This window comes from Asparagus officinalis, chromosome 10 (assembly GCF_001876935.1).
Source record: "Asparagus officinalis chromosome 10, Aspof.V1, whole genome shotgun sequence".
Lineage (NCBI taxonomy): Eukaryota > Viridiplantae > Streptophyta > Magnoliopsida > Asparagales > Asparagaceae > Asparagus > Asparagus officinalis.
The window spans coordinates 1,199,503-1,222,793 of record NC_033803.1 but is presented as its reverse complement, the minus strand read 5'-3'; the positions used below and the strand labels follow the sequence as shown (position 1 = coordinate 1,222,793).

General features: G+C 35.4%; 3 protein-coding genes across 5 annotated transcripts; 1 reads left to right on the top strand and 2 right to left on the bottom strand.

Annotated features, from left to right (window-relative positions):
- LOC109825397 (phospholipid scramblase family protein C343.06c) lies at positions 5,007 to 22,953 on the top strand. The gene is given in 11 exon segments (XM_020392251.1): positions 5,007 to 5,144; positions 5,226 to 5,467; positions 17,749 to 17,835; positions 18,597 to 18,638; positions 18,761 to 18,805; positions 20,321 to 20,386; positions 20,497 to 20,553; positions 20,671 to 20,732; positions 21,203 to 21,323; positions 22,659 to 22,736; positions 22,813 to 22,953. Coding segments are annotated over 10 exon segments (939 nt in total). The 5' UTR covers positions 5,007 to 5,144; positions 5,226 to 5,227.
- LOC109825333 (denticleless protein homolog A-like) lies at positions 10,264 to 13,072 on the bottom strand. Its single transcript, XM_020392178.1, has 6 exons — positions 12,997 to 13,072; positions 12,625 to 12,912; positions 10,778 to 12,047; positions 10,626 to 10,694; positions 10,475 to 10,542; positions 10,264 to 10,375 (listed from the first exon to the last, which is right to left on the bottom strand). The coding sequence occupies exons 3-6, from the start codon at positions 10,829 to 10,831 to the stop codon at positions 10,279 to 10,281; spliced, it is 288 nt and encodes a 95-aa protein (XP_020247767.1). The 5' UTR covers positions 10,832 to 12,047; positions 12,625 to 12,912; positions 12,997 to 13,072; the 3' UTR covers positions 10,264 to 10,278.
- LOC109825332 (protein ALP1-like) lies at positions 13,688 to 17,067 on the bottom strand. 3 transcript variants are annotated; one of them, XM_020392176.1, is made up of 4 exons: positions 16,741 to 17,067; positions 15,245 to 15,299; positions 14,461 to 14,689; positions 13,797 to 14,377 (listed from the first exon to the last, which is right to left on the bottom strand). In XM_020392176.1, exons 2-4 carry the CDS (start codon positions 15,290 to 15,292, stop codon positions 13,869 to 13,871), a joined length of 786 nt encoding a protein of 261 aa, XP_020247765.1. In that variant the 5' UTR covers positions 15,293 to 15,299; positions 16,741 to 17,067; the 3' UTR covers positions 13,797 to 13,868. The 3 variants fall into 3 exon arrangements, 2 of the variants coding, with proteins under 2 accessions (XP_020247765.1, XP_020247766.1); XR_002242978.1 differs by lacking the exons at positions 13,797 to 14,377; positions 14,461 to 14,689 and adding an exon at positions 13,688 to 13,740; XM_020392177.1 differs by lacking the exon at positions 15,245 to 15,299.

The following is a 23,291-nucleotide window of genomic DNA, read 5'->3' as shown; positions in this document are numbered from 1 at the left end:
TTGTGTGCAAGCAATCCCCATCAGGTTGGGCTTCAAAGACCAATTGAAGGTCTTCCCAAATCGATTAAGTAGAGGGATATTGACGAAGGAGACAGAGGAGGTTGGGGACGGGGCCTGGGGAGGGGGTATCTGGAGAAGAAGAAGATGAGGAGAAGAAGAAGAAGAAGAAGAGAGGGGAGAGGAGGCAGAGGAGAAGAAGAAGAAGAAGAGGGGAAGGGTAATTTCGGGAAAAAAAATTCTGGGAGAGTGTGAAAGGGCTGAAACACAAGGGAAAAACAAGAGGGGGCTGCGACACATCTCTTTTATTTTTTTTTGGGGCCCAGAAATATTTTTCCCTTGGGAATAACAATTCACATATTAAGTCAAATTTGATGATAAATATGAATGTCATTTCTAGCATCCAAAAACACATCATGTTTGGTAAGCATGAATGAGAAGTTAGAATTGTATTTTATTTCCACTCATTCATGCGTACTAAACGAGACGTAATATGTTTGGCGAGTGGTTTATTTTGACTTGTAATTAGGGGTGCCAAACGGTTCGGTTTTATCCGAACCGATTCACATCTGTATCCGAACGGATGTAGATATGGTGAGCTATTTTTATAACCTGGTGGATACGGTTTCGGATATGAATCTGGTCTTTATTTTTTTTTCAAATATGGATCCGAATACGAATATGAGTGTAAGATTCGATTGTAGATACATATATCCACAATTCAATTAACATAAGAATTCAAATCTATTTATATATCCAAAGCCGTAACTGCTAACCAACCCAACCCAAGTAAAAAAACCTAGCTTTACCAAATCCATTCCTCATTCATCAATTCCCAAATTCTCAACTCCGCTGTTCCGGATCTCTCCGTCACCCGCTCCACGTGTTGCCGTTCAACCTGCCGACACCCCTTAACCTCCAAACATGCTCCCTCAAACCTCCGACACCCCACCTCCTCTATCGCCGCCTCGCTGCTCGACTCTCCTTCTCCATCTGATCATCCCCGCCTCCTCATTCGACGTCCCTCACCCGCCTCGATAGCCATCTCGCGAGTCCGCCTCACACTACACTCCTTTGCATGCATTCCGCCTTCATCTCCCTCTCCGCTCGACATCCCCTCTCCATTCGATCTCCCCACTCCTTCTCTACCCTCTGCCGCCTCTGCGACCCCGACTCCTCCAGATTCGTCATCAGATCCCTCTTTGCCTCCTATCCCACCGCCATCTCCTTCATCCTCCTTCGGCCCCTGTCCGACGTGCTCCTCCGCGAGAAGGACCAGCACGCCCAGTCCCACCCAAACTCCGCTCATCCTCGTTGTTCCATAAGGTCGAATCGAAACTCTAGTTATATGATATTGCATATATATGCGATTGTTGTATTATGTTTTTATTATTTGATATTGATATATGTTAAGCTCATTATGCATAGTCTCTTCTCAATTTGAAGTTCGATTTGCGACCACATACATTTATGTAGGGAGAAGCCTACAACCACATAATTTACCCATTTGATTGTAATTTATATGTTTGTGTACAAATTCATATCCGTTTGTCAAATATCTGTTTCATATCCATGATCGTATTTGATCCGATTCTCTAATATCCGAACCATATCTGTTTCCTATGAGTGCGGATATGGTTAATGTTTTTTCTTACCGAAGATAATGTGTATCTGTATCCATATCCGTTTATAGAAAGCGGATATGGATATGGTAAGTATCATATTCGAACCGTATCCGCTCTGTTAACACCCCTACTCGCTATCATTAATTATCTATTAAAACTCTTACCTTTGCCCTGGCTTGAACTTGTAAAAGTAGAAGTTGTATGTTGATGTGTACTTACATCATATCTACCTGCATACTTCTCATATAGTTTTTAAAAATAATATTTAATAGTGTTATAATAAGTAAGATCAGTAATAGTCTTACCATCATCAGTTCTTATTATAATGTTTTCATATAAATAATTTAACAAATTTTGAAGGCCAACATCCTTCAAACATGGATCGATAAGAACCTCCAAACAAAAAATAATAAGAATATTCCTAAAATACTTATTAAATTTACTTTTCATTTGAGAAATTATATTTCCAAAATAATTATCCATATGATAAGTAGTAAAAAAATTAAATATTTAAAACTTGTAAAGCAGCTTGAATAATAGTTGGATAATAACAACCAGATAATAACATAGTAGCATCATAAAAAGCTTGTAATATCTCTTTTACACTATATATAACTATCCATTCTTCAACAGTTATTCTATACATACTACCAGAGCTAGAACTAGAAGCATAAAAAAGTAATAAAATTATTTATAATTTTTTATACTCTATTGCCACATTTAACATTGCATAGGTGGAATTCCACTTATTATCAACATATTTTGGAATTAACCTAGGTTTCAAAGATTTTCTTTTACAGAATTGTTTTTATCTTTTAAGTCTTTGTTCAGAAGCATTATGAGCATAAGCTATAACCTTAACCTATTCTATCATGGGTTTAATTTCATTAAATACACTTTGAACAATTAAATTTAAAATATAACATATGCATCTAATATGAAAAATATTACCATGACATGATAATAACAAAGATGATTTGATATGATCTACGGCTACATTATTATTACTTGTATTATCTAGTGAAAGAGAAAAATATTTTTTAGAAATTTCTAATTTTGAAAGTTCTTCTATTATTAAATTTGCAATATTAACACCTAAATTTGCAATATTAACACCAATGTGTGAATCTTTAAATGAAATAAAAGAAATAATTCTTTTAAACATTTGTCAAATATTATCAATCTAATGTACTGTGATACATAAATAATCAGTTTACTCTCTAGATGTCCATATATCAGAAGTTAAAGAAAAATTACAGTTTAAAATTTAAAAATAAGAAATTATTTTTATTTGTTCCTCGTGATAATATTTCAAAATATCACATCGACAAGATTGATAAGATTTTTTTTTAAAAGAGGGATAAAAACCATCTCTAATCATATCCTCAAATTCATCATCTTCTACTAATTTAAAAAGAAAGTTTTTAAGAATAATAAAGCTGATGACATATTTCCTAGCTTTAATTGTGTTACAGATTCAAAAACCGAGGCTACCGGAGGTTGATGATTGAGAGAGTAGAGACTGACAGATGTCTCCTTGAGACGTTACCGCTTGATCTCTACTATGCTTTTCTAAATGGTGCTTGAGGTGATTGGTGCCGTTCTTATGATGAGCTTGGAAAATATGACCACGCAATGCACATTTAACCTTCTGAGTGAGAAGTTTATTGTGTTGATCCTTGGTGACTTCTATCTTCTCGAAAAAATTTCACACATTGAATCTTGGCCTTTTAGGAGCTCTAGCTTTGGGATCATCGCCATCGGATTCATGATCAACATCGGTAGGAGGAGTAGCTATAGGTGTAGTAGGAGTAGGAGTAGGACTCTTTTTAATATCGGGAGTTGGAACTTGCCGTTCATAATCAAAGAAGGAAGCCATTTGGTTGGAGAATTAGAGGGTAAAAGAAAGAATAAGAGAGTATTAGAAAGTATAAGAGGGAATTAGAGAGAAGTAAATGAGTTTTGTATGAGAAAAACAAATGAAACCCCCTCTCTATTTATAGAGGCAGCCCCTAACCAAATGACCAAAATACCCTTAAATTTTAGCATTTTTTGCTGTTTTTGGGATATTTTGATCCATCTACAGTACATGCGGTAACATGCCTACAAGATTGGTGGAGGTCAGAGAAGGGAACTTAAGACATTGATTAGATGACAAGTATTGAAGATAGACTTGATGAGTTGACAATAGGAGATAGAGATAAAGAGTAAAGATTAGTCAAATAACTCATTAATTTGTAATTTTTATTTCTTACCCGTAAAATTTTGATAATTTATTTTAGAAAGAGTTGCAAATGATAGTGATATAGATGTGTAGGTGCCAACCTAGTTAGGATGTATTCATCTATTATGATACGATAAATTCCAAAAAAATTATAATAATTAATGATTTAATAATAAAGAATTTATTTTTTATCATTTTAATTTCTATGATATTTGTATTTGTAAATTGTATAATTAAAAGTGATTAATAATATAATTGATTTATTATCAAAATTTTGCATATTTTATTTTTAATTACTCTTGAATTTTTTTACAAAAAAACTAATTTTAAGCAAAAAAAAAAAAAAAAAAAACCCGGTCGGCCCGCTCGGGCCCAGGTCCTGCTCAGGTACCCCTTTTTGCTTGGCCCGGACCCGGTTTTCCTGGTCGGGCTGGGCCACCCTTATGTATTGTTGATTGTAAAAATTTAGGGAAAAAAAACTTCAGTGGTGGTGTTGTTTCGGTTATGGATGATTATAGATTTTGTTGACAATCATGGAGTTTATTTTAGGACTTTTATGGTTGACAAGAATTATCAAAAATAAGAAGTAGATCAAATCTATTAGTTCTGGAATTACGAAGTAAGAAGTAGTGGAAGTACGATATTTTGTTTATTTCATAAGTTTTTGGAAGTAGACAAAATACTATTTCTTCCACTTCATTCACTTTTTTGTTTGGTAGTAATTATAAATATTGCTAGGAAGAGAGAAAAAAGATATTTTGGGATTTTATTTAGAAATAGAGAACATTCATGCAATAATGAAAATATTTTTTATTCCTAAATAGACTCAATTTTAGTTACTTCTACGGTACTTCCGAAACTTTAGGAGAGAAAAGAGATATAGGAAATAGAGATGACGCATAGGTGACACGGCAGCTCTTAAAAAAATACTGAAAGTAGCTTTTTTAAAGATCCAAAGCATATCTTATTTTTTTAACTTCAACTACTTCATAGCTACTTCCATGCGAATAACATCCGTTAGCGTATAGCATAGTGATTTTATTTTTATAGTCGATTCTATTTATTTTGCTGACATTATTCACTTTTAACTCTTGGCCCCATGTTATACAAAAAGCCCTGGGCTGCAGCCCAAAATCACTTGAAGCTTTCTTAATATTACATTGCCCCGCCTAAGATCTTAAAAAGACCTAAAAATTTTTAAGGGGAAAATCCCTAACCTGAGAGGTTTCCCCTTCACTGAGATCTTTGTCTCCGGCGATCTGACGGCGACGGAGGCGGAGATTCAAGCGGAGAGTTCTGTGAGCATCACTTTGCCTACTCTCAAGATCAATTTCCCCTCTCTCACCTCTTTTTGATCTTTCATCAACTGTCACTTGCAGCTATGATGAATTCACTTCGAAGAATTGGCCCAAAATTTCTGGAAACTCGCCCCAATTTATTGTGCAGATTTGGCAGTTCTGCTCGCTATGAGGGTTCGATTACTAGGGATTGGCTTGCGAAGCTGTGGACTGAAGAAAGGAAGAAGCTTGCCATGATAGAGAAAAGGAGAGAGAGGATTGTTAAGCAACCTCCAGTTAGTCAAAATCTTGGCGGGTTATTATCCCCTGATTCACCTGAGGAGGTAAGAGCTAGGGTTTGGTGAACTTTAATTTTTTGGATAATGTATGTGTTTGTTATGCATAGAGGTAAATTTTGTTGGGTTTGCGAGCTTCTGTATCGAAATGTAATGTATTATATACATGTATATTTGGGGTTGTAGTTTCCAGACTATCTGAATTCAAGAGGCTTCAGCCGCTGACATTACTCCCAAAATGGATTGGTAATAGTTCAAGGAGTACACTCCCTACCCCAGAGTGCACTCCTAATACATTCTACGAAATATAGCAACATTAACAACATAGTTTTACCAACCACAAAATACACACAAAAGAAACAAAAGTAAACAGCCATCTTTTGATTTCCTTAATATATCAATGGGCCAATCACTTCCTCCCTGCATTATCCCTCCCTGTTGCCTTGTATATACAGCAGCATGGCCAGCAGCATCAGGTCCATCTCCAGCTTCAAGTTTCCCTAACCAAGAAGAGGCAAAATGAGTGTTTTCCCCCCCAGAGTTGCAGAGTGACTACTTTTGTGCATGGAAATTCTGTTATTTCTTTCTCTCCGAACACTCCAAACTAAAAGAAAGATATAAGCTTCCCAACTTTGCCATATATCTTCTTTCAACTATGAGTGTCTCCAAAAACACCAGTCTAAACAAATCAGCAGGATGATCACACAGATCAAATTTGTAGTCTAAAGACTTCCACACAGATTTCACACAGCCACAATAAATTTAAAAAATGCTCATGTAGTCATGTGTTTCTTTCCATTGATACTCTCACATGATATACACTTGGGATCAACCTGGATGTGCCTCATCAAAAGTCTATTTTTTGTATTCAATTTTCCAAGTAATGCCGAGTCAACCTGAACAAAACTTTTGCCTTCAATGAAGCAGAAACCATCCAAATGTCAAAATATTGCACTCTCATCCCTCCATCTGCCAAAAATTGATATAATGACTAGGTTGTAAAATTTCTTTCAGGCCTTAGCTTCCAAATTCTAGTATCAGGCCTCTCATTTCCTGTTATATTGCAATAGTTCCAACAACTCCAAGTATTTGAACACTAGAGGGCCAGTTACTGCCTGGAAAACTGAATACATCACTTCCAAGCTGCTTCACTCTGAATTCTTTGAGACTGCACAAAAGCTAAAGGAGAAGGAAGTTGGAAAAGCTCAGGAAATGAAGAGGCTAAACTGAAGTTAGCCATCTGTCTAACCAAAAAATCTGCTCTATCTCCAACTCCTACTTGAACATGTGTATTGACGAGGAAACAATCAGCAGATTTAATAATGTTTTCCCAGAAATGTGAAGTATAAGATGAATTGGTAATATACATGATCTTCCCATTTCCATAGTACTTCCCCTGGATAATATTCTTCCACAACACAGTGTTGTTCTCAAACCACCTCCAAATCCATTTGTTCAGAAAAGCTTTCTTCATTACCTGAAGATTTAAGACACCCATGCTACCCAGGCTTTTAGGTCTACAGATATGCTCCCATCTAACCAAACTAGCTGGCCCTGAACAATCCATAGAAGCGGCCCATATGAATCTTCTTCTAACTTTATCTATTCTCTCTATAGCCCACCCAAGGAAGAGGAAAAAAGACATCCAAAATAAAGGTAAAGAGCTCAAAACTGAGTTAAGTAGGACTAACCTCTCTCCTCCAGATAAATGTTGCAGAAGGGGCTAGGCGGACTAGGTGTTTGAGTCAGTGCCTAGCACCTAGACGCCTAGGCGTATGCCTAGGCAGCGCTTAGGCGTTTGGTTATTTTTAAAATTGTTTAATTATAATAATTGATAAAATATGTATTAAATTCATATAAATTTGTAAAAAAAAATAGCAATCCTAGATCCACAATAAACCATGTATACTTAAATGCTAAATAACAAAACTAACTAACAAGGTTATAGAAAGCGTTTAGAGGCCTAGGTGTTGGATCCGTCACCAAGAGCCTAGGATTTTATTTTTTTATTTTTTAATTACAATAATTAGTAGTGAATATTAATGTTATAGAAAACATAGGTGCTAGATTGGTGTCTATTTTTTTCTTTATTTAAGTGGTGGTCGAGGAAGTTTTGCTGAAGGTCGGAGGAAGTAGTGGAGGTGTTCATATTTAGAGGTTAAAGGAGTTTGAAGGAGGTCGGAAGACGTGGAGACCGCAACACAGAAAATCACGATCAAGGCCTAAATGGTGCAGTTCACGTAAGCAAACAATGCCTCCCTAAACACTCCCAAAACCTAGGTGGGCAGTTTAGGTACCGCCTAACCGTTAGGCGCTAGTTAGGCAGCCAAGATATTGCCTAGACCTAAGCATACGCCTAGGCGGACTAGACGGAGGCTTTTTAAAACAGTGCTTTAGATTAAGTCTTACTTTTCTGAGTAGACTATCTGAATTCATATTACACATAAATGTTGGTTGAAGTTTATTTACAGGCTGTTTGGTAAATGTTGCATGCTGCATTTTTCAAAAAATTAACCCCAATTATTCATCCTGATATCTGCAAATTATTGTATTTGAAGTCAGTCAAAATCAGGTGTTTGGTTTGTTGGGAAAATAGTTGGATTTGCATATTCTGTTGCCAAAAATGAAAAAGAGGGGCAAATCATGTGTTTATTTATTCTAAATTGTAGAATAATCTAAATTTTCTGATTAACTTGATGATATGTAATTTTAAATTAATAAAAGGACTACATCTTTCTTAATTCCTTCACTTCACTTGACAAAACTTTTGTTGTTTTGCTGATATTTTTGGCACTTCTCATTTAATCAAAAAAAGAAACTTTTAAGGAACTAACAAATGGGGGTATACAGCACTCGTAATTTTGTTCTAGTCTCTGAAAATTTGATTATTCCTTAAAAACAGTACAATTATAAGTTATATTCCTTCTACCAATCGCAGTATAACGAGCTTTACCTGAGGGAAATGCCATCTTGTCAGTTTGTCATGAGAGGGAAAGGCCAGAGGGCTGTCTGGCTCAACATAATTTTTGTCATTTGGGGGTCGATTTGAAATTCTTGGAGCAAAAAGTGTCTCATTTTCATAAACGGGATTCCATATAATATAGGGTGTTTGTTTCAAATTTTTTTTGGCATTAGATCCATAAAATGAAAAAAAGTAGGAACTTTGGGATTTTCCAAATCCTATAATTTGGAGAATATTTGCCAAATCCTAAAAATTTAAAGTTTTAGCATTAGGTATCCGTACAATTTCTACTTTCCTATATTTTTGGGTTTGAACCAAACAGGAACTTATAAAATTCTAGGATTTGCTTTCCTCTAAGGGGCTGTTTGGTTCGTTTCCTAGATATAGGGAAATGTATTTCCATGTACAAAAACACAAGTTTTGAGTTTTCCAAACTTTTCCAAGAAATAGATTGTTTCGCTTTGGTTCGTACAAAAAAAATGATGGGAAACCAATGTATTTATTTTTCTTGTGTTTGGTTCGCATGGAAAAAAAGGGAAAACTTTTGTTGATATGACATTTCTCACTTTTCTTGTGTTTGGTTGGTTTTAAAGTTTGTAGTGAAAAGTGTTTATAGTCACCATGGTAAGATTACCCCTACATCGTATAAGCCATCAATGCCAATACTTATAAATATTCAAGCAGGGACTTAAAACTAAAGATATTCTTACTGAAACATCAAACCTTGATTATAAATATTCACAATAGACAACTCACAGGATTCTATAAGTCTTTTGTAGCTTTTACGGACGGGTTTGAGCTTACCCTTTCTCGTGTTCGTGATTTCTTTAGTAATGCATGACGGTATTCCTTTGTTTTCATCCTCTTTAACTGCAAATTCTTTTTTGTCATTCTATTGCTCTGCTCACGCCTTGTGTTGAAGTGTGATATGAAAAGAAACATAACTGATTAAATCAATATGCTTATACATCAGGTCAACAATTAGTAAACAATCTTCAGATTAATCAATATGCTTATACATCAGGTCAACAATTTACAAAGTTTAAGTAGATGTTTAGAGCCTGCTCATGTCATAATATCCTGTAATACAAGCATTTCTTGGCCTCATAATTGGCTTAGTATATTGATCAGAGAGCAGTTACAAAAGTATTTCTCAAGTACTCTTGCTGATAGAGATAAGTACTTATGATCTTCGGCAACAAATTTTTGGCATGACACAACATATATTTACTACCCCAGCTTCATGGGTATCGGACAAAAATGTTAATAGCTGGCAGTTCTTAGGCTAGATGCTCTAGACAGTTATATCCACAATAATCATCTTTGAGAGGATTCTCGGGGGAGCAGCCTCTCAGTCGGTCAAAACTCAAAAGCCTGTATCAGCAAAAACAAAGTATCAAGTAATATGAATTGCAAATAGTCAATGAATCATAGAGGGAGAAAATAAGTACCTTAGCTTAGAGAGAAAATAGTGTGGTTCAAGAATTACAAGATGAAGACATAAAGTAGTCGCGAATGGTTCTCCTTTTCAAAGAGGGAGGGGGATATAAGACAGAAGAGGGACTATCTGATTCAGAGGCTGGACTCTTTAGAAACATATCAATTTTTCTTTTCTTTCCGGATTCTGGTGTAGTGAACTTAACTGCCTCAGTTTGAATAGGTGAGGGTGAGTTTATTTCCATTTCGTTTTAATGGCAGAGGTGCTTGTCTATATCTTCTGATCCTGAATGAGAATCATCCATCATTAGCTTTCTGCATTCAATGCTTGAATGTGCAATTACTCTCTTTTGAACTGCAGTTGGCGATCTAGTGCTAATGGAGCTTCCTTTTTTTATATTACAGACTCGAACCTAACGTAAAAGATATTTGGTACAAGATTAATAATTAAGAGCATTTTTTAAGTAATGAAGTTAACTTCCAGGAAACTATTGGAGACATCACTCATCATGAAGTCATCTGATAAAGTTGCTATTTTCCCATAGTCAGAAGAGCACCTGAAGGGATATAAAATAAAAGGGCACAAGGAAAATGTCAGCCAAAAGACCTTATGCTGTAGAAGAACCAGATGCATTTGCTTTTTCTAGAATGCATACCAGTCTACAGCAGTAACTTCTGCTTCATGTCCCTTCAACATGATTGGATTACTTTCAGGCCTACGTACCTAAGTTCAACAATGACAATATGGAGTCCAAAGCGAGAAACTGAGAATTTAGAGATGCAAACATGTTAAAAGTTAAAACATACCTGCCATATGTAAGCATTTCCATCACTAGAGCCACCAAGAATGTGAACCCCATCAGGGCTAATTGCTAACTGTAGACAAGAAATAAACGTGAAACAAAAAGCCTAATTCCACATGATTGAAGTAAAATATAATATACAGAAAAGTTTTTTACCTGCAAGACAACGGCCGTAGAGGACAAAGCCAACACGTACCAAAACCTGAACATGCTCACAACACTTACATAACGTGGCTCACAACCAGTCTACTAAACTAGCAAACCAACCTGGCTCACAACCAGGCTACACACATAAATAACCAACACCATCAAGTACACCAAACTGAACACACTCAATTAACAACATGCGGCTACACAACCAGCCACAAAATGGCTACACAAACCTGATGTGGCGCACAACACTTACACAACATGGCTCACAACCAGTCTACTAAACCAGCAAACCAACCTAGCTCACAACCAGGCTACACACATAAATAACCAACACCATCAAGTACACCAAACTGAACACAATCAAGTAACAACATGCGGCTACACACCCAGCCACAAAATGGCTACACAAAACCTGATGTGGCGCACAACATTTACACAACATGGCTTACAACCAGTCTACAAAACATTGCAAACCAACCTGAACACAACCAACATACACAAAATAACCAAACTAAACACAAAACCAGCAAACCAACAACAGCTCGCTCGCTCGACAATACTTTTAAACCGAACTGATTATGCTATTAAATGCATTTCCCTATATCTGCGCAGTGCAATTGGATGAGATGATGCATTTAAACCTGTGCCCAAACTGAACACAAAACCAGCAAACCCACAACAACAAGTCCACCAAACGGAACACAAAACCATCAAACCAGCATGTGCCCAAACTGAACACAAAATCAGCAAACCCACAACAGCAAGTACACCAAACTGAACACAAAACAAGCAAACCAACCAGTGCCCAAACAGAACACAAAACCAGCAAACCCACAACAGCAAGTAATGGTCACAAAGCCAACAAGAGTTGCATGACTGATTATGGCTGAAGGCTCAGAATTTAGTCAATATCATCATTGTTAGCCATCCAGTACAATATCAATAGATATTGCAGGTTGCTAATCTCAGAAAATCTGACAATCATCATAGCCTAAATTGATGATGCAAACCAAACTGAATAGGGCTGAGGGCTCATTATATGATAAATATCATCATTGTTAGCCATCCAGTACAATATCAATAGATATTGCAGGTTGCTAATCTCAGATATTATGCCAATAATCATAGCCTAAAAGTAAAAAAGTCACCAACGTAAACACGTGTCATGAAAACTTACTACACAAAATACCCAGAGGAATAGCCATCCAGTACAATGTGTGCACATTGTAGGTTGCTTGCATCTTAAAAAATTGTATGGTGACTTATAAATATCCTGCAGTCACAAGTTTAATTTAAAGGTTAGTACACCATAATATTCACACTATGAAAGATAATATTAAAAAATAAAAGCAAATAACTACCTACTACAATATAAATATAATATTAGTTATTGTCATACAATTCGACAACCACAAAAACATCATTTTAAAAAAGTATTGTCTCTAAACCAAACGATATTAGTCTTCAACCGTAATTAAAAAAGTTTTCAAACAAAAAAGTACTTAAGTGAGAATCATAAACTAACACACACACCCACGATCTACGTCTTCAATCCTCTTTGTTGAGAAATGCCTCTATCATCTCCTTCTGACCATCTCCTCTATCATCTCCTTCTGACCATCCGAAGATATGCCCATAAATAGTCTAGATTCATGCTCATTCATAAAGAGGTGACAGTAGTATGTATCTAACTTAGCAACAGTAAAGTCATGTGAATGAGCATATAGGACCGTGGATAACTTCTCGGTCCAATGCATATTCACACATTTCATGTTTGTGCTAAATACATCTATCTTATCCACCATCTTTAGCATGATCTCACTATCTAGGTTGGTCTTACGAGCCTTTACCTTGACGGAGGATGACTTAGCTTTAGAACTTGATGTGTTGTGTGCTTCATTAGGCGAAGGAGTGTCCTCGTCATCTAAAATGTGTACTTGAGTAGATTGGGGAGAATGCATTGGTGAGTTCATCTCATCTCCAAGATTTATTGTCTCACTACGGCTAAACTTTTTCCAAGCATCACTAGCAAATTGTCCTGTAGCTTGATCATCACCGATGATAAGGGCGAGATCATCATAATGCCTCAGGGGTTTATTGACATATTGTCTAAGCTTAGCATTCTTAAAGCTCTTGTCCTGAAAAAACATATTTTAATTAATTCAATGAAAATAAGTAAAAAAATGGAAAAAATCATCATCGTTTTACCAGAGTTTATTTACCTCAATCCACCTATCCAAACATTCAGGCTCCATGATGACAGTCTTCGTACTTTCATCCCATCCAGCACCACTGAGATTACGACAAGTTTCCATAATCACGAAATCTTGTTCGTAGAGTTTTGATGCGGTGCATGACATTATCCCACTTAAAAATTGTGTTAAACTTCTCATTAATGTGTTGAGAAGCCATATGAAAAGCAGTTCTCTTAAAGCTTTTGTCGGGTTTATAACCCTTCCTTACCAAGTCGGTAAGAAATGGAATGAGCTCATCATCATAACGGGAATCCCAGAATAAATGTTTGGTTCCTTGAGAACCACCTGCTTCATCGTTTTTTTTAGATGTGTTTTTTTTCCTCTTCTTCTTTGGATTTGGCGATGTTTCTACCCCTTCTTCTACGAGGTCCAGTTTGGAACCTGATTCGGGAGTAGATCCATTACCACTAGTGTGAGAAAGCTGCACCCCACTAAGATTAGGACTGTGAAATTGTGGAGGTAAAGTTGAAGAATTCAGCATATTCGTATATGACCCAAGAGTATGGTGCATCGGAAAGTAGCTGCTATCATGAAATGGCATGTTCGGATATGCTTGAGGTGGTGGTACAAAATATGATTGCTGAAATGGAAAATACCCACCATCGCCATGATGTACAGACTGCGGGGGTTGAGGTGGTGGGGAACGTGATGGAACTACCCCCTTGCCTTTTGGATTATCTCTCCCACTTAATGATGTATTATCAGCCATTACTAATTAAATAGAGAAAGTTAGATAACTGAAAGAAGTAAAACATTAAAAACGATAATTAAAAACAGAACGTCATTAATGGAAATAGAGTTATTGAGTACATATATGAGCATAAATAAAACAAAAAAAATCAAGTCTCTGTGGTTACACCATGATTATACTTATCACAGTAGTCCACCCACATCGCCCAAGCAATGTTATCCCTAAGAGTCTTCCACTCATTTCTTGATTTAGTTTGCTCTCTTTGGGATTGATTTTGAGTAAAATCAACTAAATTAGTGTCATTCTCAAAGGCCACCTCACCATCAATGTCTTCATTAAATTCATCAACGTTGAGTAGTTCATCTCTTGGATCCACAGTTGCAATGAAATTATGGAGTATCGTGCATGCCAATACAATATCTACTTGTATAGGAAAAGGATAATGCGGCTTAGCACACAAAATCTTGAAACGATTCTTCAATGTGCCAAATGCAGATTCAATCTTAGACCTCAATGAAGAATGTCTTAGATTGAATAATTCCCTTCTATTCTTAGGTGTTTTACCCGAATGTTCTTTCAAATGATATCGAACACCTCGGTATGGAGAGATGAAACCTGGCATGGTTGGGTACCCAGCATCACATAGATAGTATTTGCCTACAATTTCATTAAGATAATTGTTAAGTCAAGTTTGAATATTAAACATTCATAAATTTTAAGTTAAGTCTTTATTTAATTACCATCATAGACTCTCAATCCATGTGGTTGTGGTCTAGACAATGCATCCTGAAGAATCCTATAATCATTTGCAGACCCCTCCCAACCTGCTAGAATATATGTGAATAGCTTGTTTGGGGTGCAAGCTGCAAGCACATTTTGTGTAACACCTTTGCGGCCTCGAAAGCGTGCAACAAGATTAATCGGAAGCATTGCATCAACATGAGTCCCATCAATCATTCCAATGCAATCCTATAATACATGTATCACACACCTAAATTACAATTTACTTCCATTGATTATACACTTAAATGTGCTTAAAGTGTAGATATACCTTGAAATAAGGGTAGTATAGCGGGTTGTTAACGATCTCTTGGGGGATGTCATTGGGAGCTTGTCTCATGTATCGTCCACGCAGGCAAATAATTGCTTGTAATACCTTTTTGAAATATCTACTAACTGTCTCCCCTGATCTTATAAAATGAGATCTAATAATCCGATTTTTAGATTTATGACCCAGAATGTTCAGTGTCATGATAAGTTGTTCTTCCACTGTTACATTTCTTGAGTCTGTTAGCATGCAATTGTTCCTCATTATACTCGCTAGTTTAACAAAAGCACCACTCCGCATTCTAATATAATTCACACAACTATCACTAAAACCATTATAAATTCGCTCTATGTGCTCAATTCTAGCTCTCTCTTGTCTTTTTTTTTCCTTACTTGGACCACTACGAATTGATTTACGCATTGCTTGCATTCTCCTTATAACAGTAATTATTATAATTAAAACGGATAGGGCAGCACCTTGAACCATATTATCAACACTTTGTTCATCAGAATAATCACCATCATTATCCATCTACGATGCAAAAAATTATTACCCAGTTAGAAACAAAGTCGAATTCTTAGAAAATCTGAACAAATTATAAATTAAAAATGACCCACATAGATTACTGCTTATCTGAAATATCTAGCATTTAAAAATATCAAAGACATGCACTTTTAGCTCCTAAATTGAAAAAAACTACATTAACATGAAACTATTTTTTCTCAAAATCAGAAATCACAAAAAAAAACAAATAGTTTGCACAAAAGTAATTTTCTTTGACTTCCTGGTTTTGATTCTTATATATCAATAAAATAGTTTGCACAAATTAGGCGACGAGTTCCATGGACGAAGTCTCCTAGAGTTCAATAGGAATGCAAATGAGTGGGATAACAGTTCTACGACATTACTCCACATGATGCGAGAAGGACAGGCACTTTGTTGGAAAAACAGTAGTGATATCGTGATAACATTGATATGAGAGGCTGGTGATGCCCATATAGGCACTTTTTCATGGACAATACTAACTACGTTTGTACTGATTATTTGCAATAGTTTTCTACGAAGCTATTATGTTGATGCAAAAAAATGTAAAATTTGGAGAAAACAGTTATTGTCTCACTAATAGACTCTCAATTTAATTGGGAGATCCTTGAACTAGTGACTCGTGTGGAGATTCTTTGAGAGATCATTGAACTATGCTCTTAATTGTTCTCTCTCTTTATAAATTCCTCAACAGGTAAACATTGCGTATGTGTGTGCACGTTATAACCTCCTCGTTTCAAAAACTTAGTAAAATGATATTAGACTAAGATACTCCTAATATCACCTTTTTTACAAAAACAAATTAAAATTAGGTTAAACTTGTAGCAGTGCATTTTTGATTTAAAAAAATATCTTGAAATTTGGCTTTCAATTCCACGTGACCCGTAAAAAACTTATATAAAGGAAATATTAGGAATCAATGCTAGCTTGATAGTGTAGAATAGTTCTTCTGTAAAATGACTTGTATGATGCACTTTGGATCGGATCAGATAACAATTCAATTTCGTTTTAATTTCTTTTAGATTGTTCAGAATTTTAATTTATAAATGGATGAATCGTTAGCATCGTGTTTAATACGCAAATGAGATCAGAACAGGTCATATGACATATGCTCAAGAATAATGCAGCTCTCACATATATCTCACCACATTTAAGCATGCATTATTACATTTTTTTTAATCAACTTGATTATTTAATAGCAATACATTTAAGCATGCATTATTTCGTTTTTTGCTAATCCACTTATAGAGAGCAAAAATTTAAGCATCCACTGTAAATTGCTTCTAAATCCCAAAAAAATAGGAAAATCACAAAAAATTCTTCGAAAATGAGAAAAATTGCGTAGATCAGACCCCCTGCCACAAATTATCAGATAATTGCAGTAAATTAAACTAATAATAAGAAAATTTTAAAAAAAATCAATTTTTACCTTGATTTATGAAGCAACAGCGTCGGCAAAGATCAGATCTGATTATTGTCGACAAAGATCAGAGCCCCTCCCACGAATTTCTTCGAATACAGGGACAACAAAGGTCGCGGGACTTTCTGGCGGGAGGAGAGAAAGGAGGTAAGTATAGATCGCCGAAGAAATCAACGAGGAAAGCAACAAGCCGACGTGGCTTCGATTGTCGTCGATTTCACGAGGAATGGGCAGGAATTGGGGGAGGAAAAAGAAGATGATGTGGCGGCGATTTCATGCCCATTTCCCTTCTTCAACCCTAACGAACCAAAGTGGGGAAAAAAAACCGACGGAAAAATAAAATCTTACGTGGCACCTTAAAAACTGACGTGGAGGGCTTGTAAAACTTTTCCACACTGTTTAAAAACGAACCAAACAGCCCCTAATCATGTTGAACCAAGGAAAAGATTATAAATTCCAAGCCATGTATTATAACCTATCTATTTGAAATTCTTGATGGGATTCTAAATCCTATAATATTAGGATTTGAACCAAACAGCCTTAAGGATCTGAGGAAAACAAAGCGTAAAGCGTAAAGCTAGTTTCTGTGAAGGGGACAAAAGTTGTTAGTTATTATCAGTGACTGAAACTAAGTCTTATATTTTCTCTTAATTTGCTTATTTTCGGCATAAAACTTTCTTGATCCTGTTCTCACGTTCTATTGAAAGCATAAATTTTGCATGATGTAGTACTAGGTGGACCTTTGGGTTGGTAGGATCTGCAAGCTGCTTTCTTCATATACAAGCCAAATACAATGACAATGAGAAATTAGCACTTTATTTCGTTGATTTTTTTATTATTAGAGTCAATGATGTTTTGACATTTATTATTGTTCATACTCACAACACCGTTTTGTTTAATATATTGTTAAACTATTGTATCTTGTTAATTTATAGCAGTTCAATTGACATTAGTTTGCTTCACTCAGAAGTTGTTGAGCAGCTGAAGATGAGTTATATATCTTCTTTTGTTTCACAGGTGAAACTAGCTCCTCTTTTGGCGAGATCCAATTTGGTTATCACAAGAGACATAGAATGGGCTAATATTATGTTTGCTATTGAGCAGGTAATGTATTGGCTCTGTTAGTGACTCATAGTTTAATTTGATGCTTGTAAATGAAAGTTTATAATGCATCACTGAGGTATAACTGTTCAATCTTCATAATTTTGTTCCTGCTAAATTCATCATTGATAGAAACAGGATAAATGATCATAAATTGGAGTCTGACTTAGGTGCTATGGATTCATATGAGTTCTATGTCAACTTCCAAGTTCCTAGTTTTTCTTTGTTATGTGTTTGTGTATGCAATACAGTCCATATAAACTGGGTACACTTACGGTAACAATCTTCAAAGCATGAAATCTGTGGCAGAGTACTCGTCCAATTAATTGGACTCGCTCTAAAAATGAGCGATACAGAACATATTCACCCATTTATGTGGACACCCCACATAAACCAGCGTTTTTATGTATCATTTACCTCGTAAAAAACCTGAAAATGTAACAAATTATTTTTATTGTACCTAATAAATCAATTTCTATTAGAATCATTGACTGATTACATCACATACATGTATCGTTTGTTTTTATAAAACATGACAGCCTTGTGGAACACATTTACTGGAATATAACTTTTCTAAAATCAGTATGAATTGAGCACCTTCTTCATTAAACTAACATTAGCTTTGAGTTTCTCATAATATTATGGTCATGTTCTATGATTGTGTTATATACTATATGTCTTGAGTATCTAAAGCCTTCTGTTACCAAATCTTATTATTCATAGATGCTGGTCGGTCATTGATGTTTCCCAAAAAAATATTACAGGAGAGCCGGTATGTGATAATGGATGCGTGCTACCCACAATCTGTATGTACTAGTCTCTTCCATTTGGGATACTGAAGTTTTTGATATTTCTATATTTTGTATTACGAAGAGTGGCTTCTCAATTTCAATCTCATGGTTTTTGGGAATGTTGTTAACTCTTTCAGCCTGTGGGTTTTATTCACGAGCGAAGCAATCTCATCTTTAGGCAGGTATGTTACTATTCACTATTCAAGCATAAGAATGTAATGATGTTGGGCATGATATTTTGTTTATTTTGTGGTGCGATGCGTTTCCTTACTTATCTGCATTTCATGAGCACATTTGTTGATTTTCTTTTGCTCCGTGGAATGGAAAGTACTCTCAAAATATTAGCTGACTATTTGACCTATCTTGTCCCCCCCTCTCCCATTGCTGTTGTTTCATTATAACGGGATTAGTTATGAAGCACAAGGCTTAGGAGATATTGATAGACTTGTAAGGTGTCAACCTGATATCGACCTGTCCTCTTTAAGTTTCTGCCAAGTTCTCAGGCATGGAAACTATTGACAGAAACTGAGAAGGCTTTTTGGCAGACAGAAAGAAAACCTACTTTGATGGTGACGCTGTTTTAGCTAGTTTAAGTTTGCACAACTAGAGAGCAAGACTTCAAAATTTTCTGAGCCCAAGACTCTAGAAGGAGGTAATGACATTTGCTGTATGTTATATTACATTCAACCAGAAGCACAAAGAAGGCATAGAACCAACAAAAATTTCTATTTTATATTATTGCTTTTCACTTATATGACATAAGTAGATTCAAGAAGGAACCTTAAGCTGAACGTTCATCAGCAATCATTTTTGCGGGTAGAAGTGTAAGCATTTCATCTTTATCATTTAATATCCAATGTCTCACCGAATAAAATGGTATAGCATGTTGATTATGTTTATTTTACTAAGAAAAATCATGTCTTGAGGAACCTTAGACTTAAAATATGACATCGTACCTTGACTTAAATCTGTTATTGTTAACTTCTTTCTGAGTATGATTCTACAAAAATATTTTAGTTTCTCTGCAAATATAAGAGGATAACAAAGAAATATTCATGTCATTGTCTACAATCTCCCTCCTTTCCCACCTTCTTTCCCTTCCCCCTGCTCTCTGAGCTTTTATTTTCCAAGCAATAGTGGATAAATGCTAAACTGCAGTATTTCCTACATGCTTGACCACTGACAATATTTACACTTGGCCATCTTGTCTTCACATGTGATATCCTATTATCTGCATAAACATTTTGCAATAAACTAATGGATTATTGTTTGAATCTGTAGTCTCTGTTGTATTCGTGGCATATTAGTGTTTTATGGCTACATCATAGGATCTTCTTTGCGAAATCCTCTTTCATCACCTTTTTATTACTGATAAGCACATGATACAGGGATTGAGGGTTTGATGATACATGTCGAGAAGGGGGAAATTCATGTCATAAACTTTCCAATTGGTCAATATGTGTGTAGGCATTATGTGTATAATTATATATTTCACATTCTAGTTATTGCATATTTGATCTTGTTTGGCAGATAAACCTTGCTCATGTGAGTTGGATCTTAATGTAAACTGGTTTATTTTTTACCTAGAAGTACTCATTTCATAGTTGCAGTTTTCATCTAATGCGTACTGTACAATAGTTTTGTCAATTCTTGTTTGTTCCTTGTTTCTAAAGAATACATATACTTGTCAAATACAGCTTCTTCGTACAAGACGTCCATTTACTGCTAAGATAATTGATGCTATGGGAAATGAGATATTTACGGTAACACCTTAATCTGGTACTTGATAGACTATTAAACATTATTTACCCCCTTTTCTCTAGCTACTACAATTTTCATCTTTGCATTGTTGTGATATCACATCTAGTAATAGATTCGCAGGCCAATTTGGTTGATAAACAGCAGTATTTATGCAGAAGTTGAAGGAAAGGTATGTAAATGTTTTTTGTTGTATATGGTGTATTCTCATATTACCTGTCTAGATGGTGAGCTATACAGATTTTCCAATTTTTCCTAGTGAGTATCTTAATCTTTTGTTCTTCTCTAGGAAATTGGTGTAGTTCATAGACGCTGGCATCTTTGGAGGAGAATATATGATTTATACCTCGGGTAACATATGACATTTGGTTTTTCTTTTTATATTTTTCAGAACAATAGGTTGCTCAAGTTTTTTAATCTTTCCAAGTTCATTCGTATCACGCACATATGAATATGCAAAAGCCCATGTTTCAGCCAAAAGCAAAAGGCATTTAACCACAGCGGTTAGAATGTAAAATTGATCTTCATTGAACTCAATTTATGCTAAATTCTAGTGACCTAAAGTATAGTCCTTCAGGTCGGTAATTCACTTCCAGTGGCCTGAAATGACAGGTTATTCTGTAATTTACTGTATGCGTATCACGACATCTAGTTGTGATATAAAAAATAATCTGCTGTGCATCTCAGAGGAGGTATCATACTATAATTTTCCAAGGAGAAACTATCAATTTCTTGGAGTTTTTAGCAAGCATTTAATATTGAAATATCCTGGCATTTCTCTACTAATTCAATTTTAAAATTTTTAATTATCTGAATTGTAGGAATAAGCAATTTGCCGTGGTTGAAAACCCTGGATTTTGGAATTGGACGTTTACCCTGAAGGATGAGAATGACAATGTATTGGCTCAGATTGATCGCGATTGGAGGGGTGTTGGCCTTGAGGTTAGATTTGCTTCACATATATGCATGCTTATATCTATGATTGATTCTGCTGCGTCCTATGCAATCTTAGCTTTCGTGGAACATTTTAACTGTTATGTGGAAGTTCCATCCGTTGGATGTCCATCATTCAAATAGATTTATCTGTTCAATGTCATGCATTTATGTATTCTACAATGTTTAATATGCAATATCAGCATTTAATATCCTTAATTTGTGCAATATAAGCATTCATTATCTACTCATTGATGTGTTGGCTCTGTATTTATGCAATATCCACATTCAATATCCTTAATTTGATGTTCACTTTGCTTTATCATTCTCAATTCCAAATATATAATAATCCAAACACTTCAATTTCATAAATTTTCTGTTATTTTCATTTAACTGTTCGCATTTTATCAGAGTTAATAGGAATATCATCATTAAGACTATAGTTAGTTGAATACTGTTAACTGTTAGGGATTTTGTTTATTCCCTGAGATCCATTTATGTAAAAGAGTACAAAATATGCTCTTCTTTCATATGCCAGTGTGTGATCCTTCCCCCTTAAATGGTTTTGTATAGATTTGGAAGGCCCCGTAGAAGTCCAGGTCTAGTAATTTGCTGCGAACTTTGTACCAACATTGTTAGTCGGTGTGGTTGTTATGTGAAAGAGAGGCTAGCTGAGAAAGCATTAACATAGGAAGTTGGTTAAAGTTTTTACATCATTGATCATGTGAATGAATTCAGACAACCTGAGATAATTCTTCCCTTGGTAAAAAGCAGTCTTTATGAGTATTCAAATCGTAATAGGAATCGGTTTTGTTTCTGAGGCGCAATAATACTGGAGCCAAGTTGAAACACAGTTCTAAATGTATTATTCTTTAGATAGCGAGGGGAGTTACATAATATTTTGATTTGAAAATCAAAGCTTTTATATCGGATTTGACAATATTTAAGCATGCTTTGTGCTTTAGTCCTTGTTTCTTACTTTCCTTAAATGTATTTTACTTTATCTCAATGCTGTGATTCCATTAGCGTTTATATATTGCAGATCAAGAGTTTTAAGGTGCTTTATATTTAATTTAAATTTGAAACATCAGTCATTAAACCTTTTCCTAGACCTACTCCTTATTGTCTTTATCTTTTTGTTTTTGGCATCCTTGTAAATGTTTAATTATCAATGTTCTTGTTCTGAATGTGCTGGTTACCTTCTTTAGGTTCATTTTTGGTTTGGCTAATTAGATGCTGTTCTCCAAGTGATGAATCAACTTTCACATCCATTCACTATGCAAGTGTACATTAGTTCAGTCAAAACATTATTGTAAATGAATTAAAAGTGGACTTTCTTGGCAGCTCTTCACAGATGCTGGTCAATATGTCATCCGATTTGGGGATGCTGGTTCAAGTGTTACCCCCGGTCTAGCTTCAACAGTAAGTCCAAATGAAGATAATCTTGGATGTTTCTCAATCTTTTTATCTTATATCATATTTCCTTAAAATGTTGTAGATAGAAGAACTAGAAGTTGTCCGACCTTTAACTCTGACTGAAAGAGCTGTTGCTGTTGCTCTTGCTGTATCTCTGGACAGTGACTATTTTTCAAGACGTCGTGGCTGGTGAGTGTAATTTCTTTTACCTTTCTATTATTAAGTGCTTAGCTAGCAATAGGTGAAGGTAACTTTGTGCCTTTGCTGCAGAAAGAGTTGTTTACTTGGATTTTTTTTTCTTTTTTTTTAAAAGAGATCTGTTGCTCTTCAAGTGTCTTATTCTTGAGTAAACTGATGAGATAGTTGCATCATCTAATGACTAATATAGTCTCATGTTTTGATTATCATTCATAGATGCATACATGAACTATGCACACACACAGACATGCATGCATATCTATGCATGTATGCGCAATGTGTCAATTAGGCGATCCTTTGGCATGATGAAGACATTATTAGAGGTTTGTAGGATTAGTCTGGATTTTCATTATGAATAAAATA